Here is a 13,672-nt window from a genome sequence, read left to right as displayed (position 1 = left end):
TCGCTTAATAGCTCGGTGTTGCTTCTTTCTCTTCTTCCCCTTCTATAATTTTAGATAAAATACAAAAAATATTAGTTTTATTTGTTACATGTTAATAAGTATGTTGTTAACATAAATAATATCAAATTAAAAATTAATTATTCCAATTTAATCGATTTAACTTACAATTTTGAGAAATCGTGACTCAACAATATCTATTCTTAAAAAAAATATCTTGATAGGTTGATAAACAGTCTTTTAGGATCCCGTAGTCAAACAAGGAACCCTGTTTCCTTAGTCACAACTTTACAACTTTCGCTTTACCTCTATAAGTCAAGTGGCGGCTCCACCGTCACTGTCAAATGCACGATACTATCACATCACACTTTATATACAAAACTAAGAACTAATAATAATTATAAATTTTGCAATCCCCTGAAGGTTTTACTTATTAGAGCTGTATTGGAATGTAAAGTTTTTCACCTTTTACATGTTACGCTTAAAGTTTTTCAGCAATATTGAAAATGTTTTACAACTAAATACGATAGGGAATTACTTGCATAAATTTAATTACCTATATACAAAGAAAAAGTTATAAACTAAATAACTTAAAAAAATTAAAATATTTTTAGATTACTCATAAATGTTGATTATTGAAGAGATCGATACAGAAAGTAATAAAGACAATAGATATTTTAATTATGCGCTTTAATACCTTAGACTCGAGACGCGTGATCTCCACTACTTGGCCGTTGTTGCGGAATACTGACGCACTGACACGCATACATGAAATCATATGGCATATTACAGAAAAAAGAGTAGCCACACAGGAGCACCTATTAGATTACGTCTTGTCTATTCTACTTGATTGTCTACGAGTTACTCCAAGCTCTAAACGCATGAGTTTCTATAAATAACGTCCCCTACTAGAATTTCTTTGGTATCATTTAAACTTACACATATAAACATTTTAAGCGGAATAAAACTGATACATGTATGTTTCGACTACTAGCTGCGTGTAATGGAAGATTATTTAAGGGCAACCCTCTCGGCGAAACATGCGCATCTCGCTGGTCGCCACGGCAATCCACTCATTCCTAACGGAGTCGAACCAGGTCAAGCCCAATGTGTATTTGCCGTTAATATTCACGTGCTGGCAATGGGAGAACCACCAGCCACCCTCGTAGTTGCCAGCGCAGTGGGTATTTGAAATATCCCTGTCGCGATCGATGGCCGAAAACTCCATGTGATTCTGGTACTCGAAAGCGTCGCTGGCGTTACCCTTGAAACCCCCTACGTTGAGAACGTAGCCGGTGCCTGTGCTGCCAACAGAGAAGTGTTCGTACTGCGCGTACCAGTTGCCTCCATATATGTCAGTCATGTCAATCCTCATTCCGGAACAGTTGTCAGCGGTGATCTGGTGCATTGCCTCAAGGCCAAGCCAGTACTCGGAAGCGGCATTGCCAAAACCGCGCACATACTCGGTGAATTTTCTATTGAACTCAATAGATCCATTGTAGCGGCGCTGCAAAAGCGTGCTGCCATTAGCACACCACGTTTCGACGGGACGCTGACCAGGGTGGATGAGATAAGTACCCGCAGGCCCGGAAATGTAGGAGCAGTCTTTAGGCAATTGGTTAACCAGGTCTTCATATTCTTTTTCCACTGGCTGCAATTCCTTAACTTCTCCCATTAGCTCTGGGAGAGGAATGGTTTCAGTATGATTCGCATTGGCTTCACTCTAAAAAAATGTTAATAAAATGAATGACGGTTGATGAATTGTTGAGGTAAAATAATAAGTTAATTTGAAACGGATTTGCAACTACATTTGTAACAATACCTTGAGAATATGGTCATTCAGGCGATAGAAGTGTTGCCTGGAACTTGTCTGCAGGTCACCGATGGAGTCATTGATCTTGGTGAGAAGCAGACGGTCCATCTCAGCGCGGTCGATGGCGTTACTGACGCTCACTGCAATCGCCTTCACCGACTGCCGCAGGTTCTCCTGGTCCTCCTTCAAATACGACGATTGCGCGTTCAGCTGAAATTAGATGACTTTCTTGACTTGACCGACCTAACCTTTATATATATTATAACCCTAATATAAATATATGTTAGGGTTATATTATATTATATATATTATTACAACTATATAGTTCCGTTAGTCCTGATTAATGAACAAATTTGTTATGTTATTGTCTTTTATTTAAGTAGATTTTAGTAGCAGTAGAGCTCCTTGTGAGAGAGTTCGTCCAGGGAAGTACTGCCACCTTACTTAATTCTGCTGCCAAGTAGTAATGTGAGCATTACTGTGTGTCGGTTTTGAAGGGTAAGGGTGCTGGTGAAATTACAGGGATATAGGACTTTATAACTTGTCTCAGGGTGACAGACGCAGTGGCAGTGTCTCTCAGATCTGTGCGACTTAAAGCTCTAAGTGGCATTGCAACTGCTATGGACAGACGTGTCGTTTAACACCAGGCGAACGACGTGTTCGTCCTGTCACTTGGTATAATAAAAGAAAAACATGTACAATAATGACATACCTGGGCAAAATTTATGTCCAGCTTTGAAATTTCTTTTCTAAACTCGGGTATTGTTTTGTCAGCTTTATTCTCAATATTCTCAACATCTTCGCGAAGTTCCAGCAAAGAGGCGTGCAGTTTGTCAAAATCAGACATTTTTTGAGATGTGTTCTTGAGCTGGTTTCCTAGGATTTTGTTTTCGAATTCCAGAAGATCAACTTTAGCGGACAAGAGATTCCAATTAGGTTCTTCAAGGCGATCCATTCGACGCTGAACATCCAACAATTGAGTCTGCAGATTCTGCTGATACTCCTCGAGCTGGTCGAGCGTGCGCGCCAGTCTCGCCATCTGAGAGTGCAGCATTTTGTTGTGCCGAATCTTATGCATCAGCTTCGGACTCTCGTGGCGGTCCAAAACATCATTAAAACTTTCTTCTTCTAGTTGCTTGATATTTATCTGAAATAATACATTTTTGTAAATAATTTCGATAGCAAAATAATTAAAATTTCATATGGTTCGTTTATTTACATAAATTACGAATCTTTGGCACGATTTGTGTGAATAACATTTTATATATTTTGCATCATTCCCTTTTCAGTAACAAAAATTCGAGTGGCAATATTGGAAATTCCCTAACATGTATCGCTTTGATAATTAGTGCGAAATAAAATGGTTGAAACACTTTACAATTAAATTTGCAGCTGAATTAATTAATTACATTTTAGTTCTAGTTCCTTTTTTTAAAGGTAACTGACAATTTGTTTAAAAATTTTACTGAAGTCTTTTGAGGTATATATTCATTATATTATATTGATTGAATAAAAATATGTTGGAATACTGAGCTGTACGTATAGCTTTTTGAGGCGTATTGAATGGGTTGTTCAACGGCTTTGTATTGCGGTTTTACTTATCATAATGGGCATTACACAAAAGTCTGTACAGGAAGCCGGCAACGAGACGCGGCGGGGCGGCTCAATGACATTCGTTCAACCGTGAACTGCAATCTCTGCAGACCGTTCCGTTAACTGGTAGTCTACCCTCTATATGTACGTATTTGTTATATAAGTATACGTATATTCCTCTTATCTACACATAATTTATCTAGATTTAATAGCTTTGCCTACAGTTGAATTATTACTAGACACGTAACTAAAGTATGTTACCCAAAAACGCCCAGAGGAAGTTAAAAAGAACAGGTAATGTGATTCTTTAAATAAACAAAGCGAGACGTGTCGTAAAAAAAGTCTTCACTGTAAGCCGTTGCGCTATTAAGAATTCTCTCCACAATATGTGAAATTGCAAATGGGGAGACAGCAAAGCAAAAGGGAACAAAAAGAGATGTTAATGAAGATTGTAGCTTGAAACTTGTCATTGTGACGGACATGATGGGAAAACATTCGAGGCAAGGGAAAGGGCGCCTCCGCCGCGCTGAAGGAATCCGCATGCAGCGTGCAGCAGAAGTGAATAATCACTGCTTGTTACCGATGCTGCGACGGGACATATTCACACATTTACGTAATTACAGCACAATTTGTATAAGTTACTCTTATGTATATAACTAAATTGAGTCTAAGAAGTGCTTAAGAACTGGATGCGCGTAACGTTCTATTATATTGAGGGATGACAAACAATTGTTCAAATTGTATTATGTATGTAGTTAAAACAAACAGAATAGGTAATTGCACAATGAACCATATTAATCATCCACAGATTACCGCATAAAAAGATTTTGATTATTTATATGTCTGGTATAGTAAAATCGTGAGTCAAAGTGGTTTAGCTCGACTTTACTACAATAAAATAAGGTCCACACCTGCTTTAGGAACCAACACAGTGCATAAATGAGTGTGCTGAAGGCGGAATGGTAATAAACGGAGTGGGCCATCTGCTGCGATGGGCAATTATCACGCGGCTGCTGCCAGGTGCTCGGTAACTGGTTTGTCCAGAAACACTGCCCGGCCCTCTCTACCCCCCTGCCCCAGTGTTACTCTCGAAATATTTTAATTCTCTTAACAGTTTTGTATTTGCTTGAATTGATTTCACTCTGAAACGGTCCTTCTATATACCTAATCAATTAACAAGATATAGACCTGTTTCTTTGTATAGAAATACAATTTACACTAAGTACGTAAGTTTGCACGGATATTACGTAATCTCTACTTATTAATTTATATACCGTATTGAGTAAGATAATAATCATATAAAGCTACATTGGCGATGTACACATTCCGTAAAAATTTCGCATTTTCTAGGGCTGACAAATGTAGCCATAACCCTATCAATATATCGACTGAAATAGTGGTCAAATTGCTGGCTCAAATTCGAGACAGGTGTTCAATTGGACTCAGTAACTACTGAATACGATAACAAGGAAATACATACGTACTTAATAGTTTGTACCTACGTAGGTTTTCGTAAATTATTGGATTCAAAATAGATTTCTATTTTTAAGACCGAACTTCAAACAACGCCTGTTGTAATATTTTATGTGCAAAATAATCGATCAATATTTAAACAAGTGATGTTTATTTTGTATAAAAATTTCATGGTTATCATGTAAATACATAAAATGAACTCTGTTCCTTGTTATTCTTCTTCGACAAATTACTGATTTATTTTTACCATTTTCCTCCATATTAATATTATAAATCAATAACGTTGCCTCTAGTCATGTTGTACATTATATTTTAAGATTGTAACTTATGATCTTCACACTCGTAAGGCCGTAAGGTTTTATGTGAGAGTCAGAATGGCGTGTGTACCTCAGATTATCAGTTTTTATTTAATAACTATAGAAACTTAATGTCCCAAAAATTTGTACCTTAATAGTACTCTAAAAGAAACTCCAGCTGGATCTGCAGGTTAGTTTCTGAGATATAAAGCTAAACTTGTGCCATTTCAGAGTGTCGTGTGCATCTTAACGAATCCTAACAAATTTAGTACCAAAAAATGTACATAAATTGTACTTTTAAGTATCTATATTTAAAAATGTACCTCTTTTATTTAGGTCTTCAGGGGTATCCATAAAAATTATCACCCGTCAAAAAAAAAGGGTCCGTTTACGTACACCCGCCATTCTGACTTCACGGTTTTATTGATGTGTTGTTGATTAATTTATTAAAAGTTCAGCGTCGTTGCATCTTTGTTTTGCGATTCTACAATGTTGCAAAATGATCTACGTTTCAGTGAGAATTCTGTTTGAACAGTTACAGCACGTCTAATAGTTATTTGTTATGCAAGGCTGCAAAGTTGTTGTTTGACGCTATTGATGGTATTGAAACCTGAGCAAGCGAAGGATTCTAAGATTGAACCCACGAGTGAAGGTAAAAACAATTTTGCTGCCGAATGAACACACAACTTTTCACCTTTCTATAGCGAGGAAAATAGTAGATGAAAGAAAAACAGTTGAACTATAACAAATCACTTATCGTTGTCGATTAAATGTCAATAATAATAAGCATAAAATATACGAACGAATTCATGTTACATAAATAATGTACGACAAATCGTGTAGTTAAACGTGTCAGTCTTTTTTTATCGAAAGAAAAAGTTACGTGCACCACAGTATATCGTCAAGTTCGAATTTCAAAAACCTTTTCGCACAAAAAAAACGTTTTTGCAGATTTCTAATGAGAAAGAAAGCCATTCCGAGCTAGTGAGGTAAAATAGTACATTGTGTATTAAGGGCAGTAAAAACAAATTTACCAACAAGAGAGAGCCTGAGGTCGAAGGCTGAGGTCTTTAATAACTCGAGTTTATATTTTTTTACGTGATACATACAATGTTTTTATCACATTTGTGAGGAAATATATACAACGATAATTTGTTTTTTATATAAATAAATATGGTTCACAACATTACAATTATGGATTTTGCAAATGGCGGGTTTCTTGTTTTTTTTATAAACTAAACAGATGGCTAGCTATTCTTCCATAGATAATACAACGCGTATATTTGTTTTTTCAAACAAACCGACGTTTCGGGCCCTTTACAGGTCCCATGGTCACGGTTGACTGAGGTGGTACACTCATCAACCAGTTATGTCCAATATTAATGCAAACCACCCTATTTTTTCACTATAGTTACAAAAGTGCAAGCAATTGCGCGTATGGGATACTAAATTTACGAGTCAACGCCAAATCGAAACACTTGCCGGTTTTGAAGTGTATCTCCAATAAACATTCAAAGAGAAAAGAGAAAATCTATCTATCTATCCTCAATCACTTTATGAATAGCTTTAATTGTGCACTATGCCCACACTCACCTACGTAATCTTTACCAACGTAAAGTTACTTTTTACAGTACTGTGGTTTTCTACATATACTATCTTCGAAAGTTGTTTTGCAGTTACAATTCCTACAAAAAATAATAAACATATCAGAAGTTATTTCTATCCTATGGAAATCATCTAATAAAGGAACGTTTTATAACATTAATGAGTTTGTAAAGCATTAAAGTTAAGTTTTTCATTATACTTATACCTACTCTTAATTGCAAGATGCTACATCAGATAATTTTCCAATTTGCAATTAATACAACTAACGATAACGTAGTGAAAAAAGACTGTAATAACATAATGATGTTCGTTTTTAAAAATTCAATAGATACCTCCAACTTGCACAAACCCTGTTTGTACACCGAGCTTTTTATATAATGTTCGCTTGGCTATTCTGTGGACTCTGCTGTTAGGTTGAGTGTTAGCTACAAGGTGTTCTGTGAATTAGTGCGTTTTTTAGCTAATTTCTTTACTTCATAACCCCTGTTGACTTATTTTATGTGTCTATTTAAGTAGTTTATGAGTGTTGTTAACTGTATTGGTAAGTAAAAGCTTTATAACTTTGTTGTAAATGTCCGATCCTCCTGATCCGGGGGGAGGCGATGCTGAGCCACGTGCTCAGTCATCTCCTCGCCTGTTTTCGCAATCTCAGACTGAGGTAATGGAAGTAGATAAAATCATCCAAAGTAGGAAACGAGCCCCCACTGACGTGGAATCATCTCAACCTCCCAAAAAAACCAATACCTCACAGTCTGTTCCGTCCACCCAATTGACATTCACCAACCCAGAATTCTTAAACAACAAAAACAAATACATGGCACAAGATATCGCCCCATTCATTGTTCATGTGAACAAAACAGTATCGGATCCCTCTTCCGGCACCGCATTACGCCCCATTAAATTTGGCCATTTTTTGTTTAGGAACAATGTTAAAAATATTGTCAGAGATGGCATCAAACGTGTTGGCAGAAATAGAATATCTCTTGAATTCAAAACTTTCAGTGATGCTAATGCTTTCCTTGACCACCCAGCTCTTTCTCCAGCCAAATATGAAGCGATTATCCCAAGTTACAGCATGACTAGAATGGGCATTGTCCGACAAGTTCCAGTTGAAAGGACACTGGAGGAATTAGTTGAAGCAGTGGAAGTTCCAACTGGTTATGGCGCTATTGTTAAGGCACGAAGACTTAATAGGAAAACCCATGACAGTAATGGGTCACCTGTATGGGTTCCCACCCAAACAGTGGTACTAACCTTTTCAGGTCAAAAACTTCCCTCCCATGTGTACTGTTTTTTCACCTCTCTCCCAGTGGAAATTTATGTCCTTCCCACAATTCAGTGCAATAAGTGCTGCCGGTTTGGACACATCCAAACTCAATGCAGATCGGAGGCTCGCTGCTTTATTTGTGCACAAAGTCATGAAGGCCTACATTGCACCAAGGAAACTCCAACCTGTTTACTCTGCTCTGGACGTCATAAAGCCACTGATCCCTCTTGCCCCGAGCATTCAAGGCAAAAACAAATAAAACTGGTCATGTCCCAAGAAAATATCTCCTACTCTGAAGCATCTGCCAGATTCACCCAAGTGCGAAGATCTTTTGCTGATACAGCGAGGTTTGATTCAAATGAATATCAACCTACACCCACCACTCAGTATACTTCTTCCTCCAATCCATCACCCCAACTCAGATCTCCCCAACACACTTCCTACCGCAAAACAGTAGCTATTCCCAGGCACCAGCCCCTCCCAGCTTCTAGTCCAGGGTATAATCAACATGTTCACTGAGACATAGTTATGTCTCCTAGTTCTCAACTAGGAAATGGATGTGCACTCCCAAATGACTCCTCAATGCCTAACGATAACTTAATTTCTCTTCTCCTCTCGACCATCATTAACCTCTTAGGGCGTTTTAGTGACGTCCCCCTACCGAACAACCTCAAAGATCAACTGTCTCAGCTCATTCACCTCACCTGCTCCAATGGCTCCCATTCTTCAGTGGAACTGTCGCAGCAGCAGGAATAAAGAAAACGAAATTCAATTCCTACTTAATAAATACTCCGCTGACGTTTTCGCAGTCCAGGAGATGCGACGTAAGCCAGGAGATCGAGTACGGTTTCCAGGTTTTTCATGTCTCCGCGATGACAGGACAGACGGGCAAGGAGGCTCGGCACTCCTTGTGTCAAGAGCCGTAACCTTTTCGCAGATTTCCCTTCCCCCTCATAGTGAACACATTAATGCAGTTGCTGCCAAATTACTAAAGATAACATTTCTGTCGGTTTACATTCCTCACCCTAACCTGACATGTCTTGCAGAGTTTTCGGATATTGTCGCTTCCCTTAGTCCCCCGCTTATAATATTAGGGGATTTTAATATACACCACGCTTCCTGGGGCTCATATTACAATGACCATTTATCCTCTGCCTTCCTGGATATCTGCGACAACCATGACCTCTGCCTCCTCAACGACGGTTCCCCGACGCGTAGAGTCTATCCGTCCCAAAATATTAGAAGTGCCGTGGATCTCTCTCTGTGCTCCCCCTCACTTTCTTCCAAACTCATCTGGACAATCCTGCCGGTTACTCACGGCAGTGACCATTTTCCAATTCTTATTCTAGCTCCGGAGCACAGGGCGGACCATTCGAATACCCAGAATATTCCTCGTCCTAAACTAAAATTTAACCTGTCAAAAGCCGACTGGTCAAAATATAGATGTGTTTTAGACCAGGAAACTCAACACCTACCTGTGGCTGATCTTGAAAACTTTCACTCAGTCTATGCTGATTTTAGAAATTGTCTGCTGTCATCAGCAGATGAATGTCTCCTCACCAAAAATGTATTTAAGGGTAACTCCCCATCTCCACCTTGGTGGGATTCGGAATGCACTGAAGTCTGCAAGGATAGGAAAACAGCAGAATGTGCATACGCACTAACAATGACTGAATCCCTTTTTATAAAATACCGTGCGGTTGCAGCAAGAGCTATAAGAGTACTGAGTGAAAAAAAAAGAGTTGGGTGGCGTAGATTTTGTGAAACTCTCTCTCCAAGATCTCAGTCCTCCTTGGTTTGGAGGAATGTCAGGAGATTTAGGGGCTCCATATCCTGTTCCGGTAATATCTCTACTAATGACACCTCAGAGTGGCTTGAACAATTTCAAAACAAACTGGCTCCTCTCTCAGTCCCCACGGAAGACGAGGTAACTCTGTCCACGTCCCCTACTCTATCTCCAACCTCAGTTTTTGACTCCCCATTCTCTCGGGATGAACTCTCGACAGTGTTAAACGGTCTCAAGGATTCTGCCCCTGGAATTGATGGTATACCATACTCTTTTATCGTTAACAGCAGTGATTCAACCAAAGACTTATTCCTTAATATTCTTAATAACATCTTTCTGACGGGAGTTCCTCCAGATGAATGGAAAGTCCAAATCATTATACCCATATTAAAACCAGGTAAACTTAGTAATGACCCTAATGGATATAGTCCACCCATTGCTCTTTCCTGCACGCTAGCCAAAGTTTTAGAACATCTAATTAAAAATCGCCTTGAGTGGATAGTTGAAAGTAGGGGTTTACTCGCTAAAAGTCAATATGGTTTCCGGAAGGGCATGAGCACCATGGATAGCCTCAGTATTTTTCTGACAGACATTTGAATTGGCTTGTCTAAACGAGAACATGTAGTTGGAGTTTTTTTTGATGTGTCATCAGCGTATGACAATGTATTGCTTCCAGTACTCAGGCAAAAGATGCTCAATCTGAGTATACCTGTGAAGCTTATCAATATAATTTTTAATCTCCTCTCTGCCCGTTCAATTCAAGTCAGTGTTAACAACTCCCTTTTACCACCAAGAACTGTCTGGAGAGGCCTTCCACAGGGATCCGTTCTTAGTCCCTTGCTTTATAGCCTCTACACCTATGACCTCGAGCAGTCTCTTAACCCATTTTGCAACGTCCTCCAGTATGCTGACGACTTGGCCTTATACATTTCGGATATCAACATCGAAAATATCTCAGCCCACCTCAATTCTGCTCTAAACTACCTCCATACCTGGCTAACCGACCACGGCCTTTCGCTGTCGGTCGGAAAAAGTAATGCAGTAGTTTTTTCCCGTGCAAGGAACACACCCCATATTATTATTAATTACGAGAACCAGTCTATCCCGTTAAAAAATCAAGCCAGGTTCCTTGGAGTTATGGTGGAGTCAAAAATGACAGGCGCCCATCACATCTCACATGTTGTTAAAAAATATGAGAAAAATATTAATATCCTTCGGTCATTGTCGGGAACATGGTGGGGTGCTCACCCTCAATCTCAGAAGCTTTTATACAATGCTCTGATTCGTGCTCATCTAGATTACGGTTCCTTTTTACTAGAACCATGCCATAAATCTTCCTTAAAAGATCTAGACAAGGTACAATATAAATCTCTTCGAATTATAACAGGGGCTATGAAATCTTCTCCCACCAATGCACTACAGGTGGAATGTGCGGACCCCCCCTTATCTATCAGGAGACAATATTTAGCGGACAGATTCCTTTTTAAAATTATTCAAAATTCATCCCATCCTCTTATAGGTAAATTACATCAATTATCAGAATTTTTATCCTCTGATAAGTACTGGAGACATAAATCTGCACCCTGTCTGTTTCTTAGTTTTATTAAATTTATCAGGCTCCCCTGTCCAGTATATCAGTGCACCCTAAACCCTCTCTTCGATATACCTTATCTCGGTCTTATCTATCAACCCGGCATACTACTGAATTTAGGCATTGACAAAAATTCCTCTAACTCTGAAGCTCAATTACAAAAGTACATCGATGAGAATTGGGGCGATTGGCTTGTGATGTACACTGATGCTTCTAAAATGTCAGATGAAGGATGTGTTGGTGCTGCTGTCTGGATACCCAAATTTAAAATTATCCTTCATTTTAAATGTACTCCCCTTTCTTCTGTTTTTACTGGGGAAGCCATTGCTATCTTAGAAGCTCTTCTCTATATTGAGTCTCATAAGCTAGATAAAACTGTCATATTAACAGACTCGAAGAGTTGTCTCCAGGCAATTCTGTCCAATCCTTTTCGTAACAGATCCAACTTTCCCTGTATCTTAAAAATTATAAATGTGCTATACAGTTGCTTCAGTCAAGGAATTAGAGTCTCTTTGGCCTGGATCCCAAGTCATTCTGGTATAGTAGGTAACGAGACCGTTGACCTGATGGCAAAAGATGCCACTGAAATTGGATGTCCTACGTACTCTCAAGTATTCTCTCATGACCTGCCCTTACTGGCAACTCAAAAGATGATGTCCACATGGGAAGTTGAATGGAAGGAGAGTACCAAAGTGAAAGGAAAGCATTATGCGAACATTCAAAATGTCATCCCGAGTAAACCTTGGTTCTTTAAATTTAACAAAGCATCCAAATCTTGCATCTCGACCATATGTAGATTAATGCTCGGTCACGCGAGCACCCCAGTTCACTTAGCTAAAATTAGGGTAAGGGACAGCTCGCTTTGCGAATGCGGGCTGGACGAGGGAACTCCGGATCACATTTTCTTCAATTGTAGCAAGTACCCAGTCTCCTTGTACGATGTCCTTCCCTCAATCATTCTCAAACCCACAAATTTCAATACGATTTTAAGTCTTGTGGATACGACTTGCATCAATGTCCTTTGTGATTATATAACCAGCAATAACATAAATTTATAATTTGTTTGTCCTGCCTAACACACTTACATACTAACATTTGTCTATATATATTGTTCTCCGTCCCTTTCAGGTAATTCAACAGCTTTAAATAGGAAAGGCATTTTTTTTATATCACATTGTGCTCTCACAATACTCATTGAATAGCAGAGTCTACAGAAGCCCTTAAAATTACTAAGCGGAAAACTCGATACTGGCGAAATCTAAAGGGTAGCGCCATTAAGCAAAAAGAAGAAGAAGAAGAAGAATGTTCGCTTGCACGTTTTATGAATTCCTTATTTGCTTTTAATATTTTTCTTCTTATTCGCGCAATAGTTCTCTAGCATTCAAGTGCATGCTTTACAATCTATACTACGTAAGTATAACAATTTCGTTATTTGTGCTTGTTTCGTATTGGCAGATTTTATTAGAGTTTATTTTGTATCAAAATCGACGTTTCTCTCGTTATTCGTTTTAAAATGTGCTTATTAATCTAGGGTGATTATGCTTTTTTCTATTTTAGTTGGTAATTCGATGACAAGCTCCGGACCCTGAAGTTAACGAGTTTATTCGCTTGCCACTCGATCGGATTTCGAAGACAATGTGTACGGGGTATGCAAGCCCTGACTTTTATAGTGATTATAATAAATAAGTCATGGGAGTCGAAACTCTTGATTGGTTTCCCACAAAATTCCACAAATAAAATAATGGCCGTTGTTCATTTACGCTTTTATGTGACATTAAAGAGGGGTACTAACCAGAATGGCCACAAAATATAACCAGCCTACTATAAGCTTATAAGCAGCCAGCCAAGTTCCATGCAATTCACTTGACATGGCAAAACTGAATTGCTTAAATTCGTATCATGACCTTACAAAGTTGAACGGGAATGGCATGACAGGACGATGAGTTTTACTTTTTGAACCATTTTGAACGTTAATTATTGTTGTCTCTGCCTGGCTGGCTGACATCTAACAAGAGAAAGATGGAACTACATATTAAAAGAAATAGACAGATGTACTATCCTGGGAACGTCCAAGCACCATTAACCGATTATGTTCAAAATGAGCATAATTATACTATTTTATTAATTTTATTATTGATTATACATAACGCGTTGTTATGTAATATCGGCAACTTTTCAATCATACTTTACAATTTGTCGTACGATAAAGTTACGTGTCATGTCTAGTCATTATCACTGAAATGAATAAGGT

The 13,672-nt window shown here is 38.6% G+C and overlaps 1 protein-coding gene across 1 annotated transcript in view; it reads right to left on the bottom strand.

Moving 5' to 3' along the window:
- Positions 1-5: 5 nt before the first annotated feature.
- LOC113226561 (protein scabrous) overlaps positions 6-13,672 on the bottom strand; it is a 39,755-nt gene continuing 26,088 nt past the window's right edge. The window contains exons 4-6 of the mRNA XM_026459233.1: positions 2,523-2,957; positions 1,820-2,020; positions 6-1,720 (exon numbers count right to left, since the gene is read on the bottom strand). Coding sequence (XP_026315018.1) covers positions 1,013-1,720; positions 1,820-2,020; positions 2,523-2,957 — 1,344 coding nt within the window. The 3' untranslated portion in view covers positions 6-1,012. The remainder of the gene's footprint in view (positions 1,721-1,819; positions 2,021-2,522; positions 2,958-13,672) is intronic.

The sequence above is a fragment of the Hyposmocoma kahamanoa genome, unplaced genomic scaffold (genome assembly GCF_003589595.1).
Source record: "Hyposmocoma kahamanoa isolate Upper Pololo Valley unplaced genomic scaffold, ASM358959v1 100021, whole genome shotgun sequence".
Lineage (NCBI taxonomy): Eukaryota > Metazoa > Arthropoda > Insecta > Lepidoptera > Cosmopterigidae > Hyposmocoma > Hyposmocoma kahamanoa.
The sequence above is the reverse complement of the archived record's forward strand: the minus strand, read 5'-3'. Positions and strand labels throughout refer to the sequence as shown.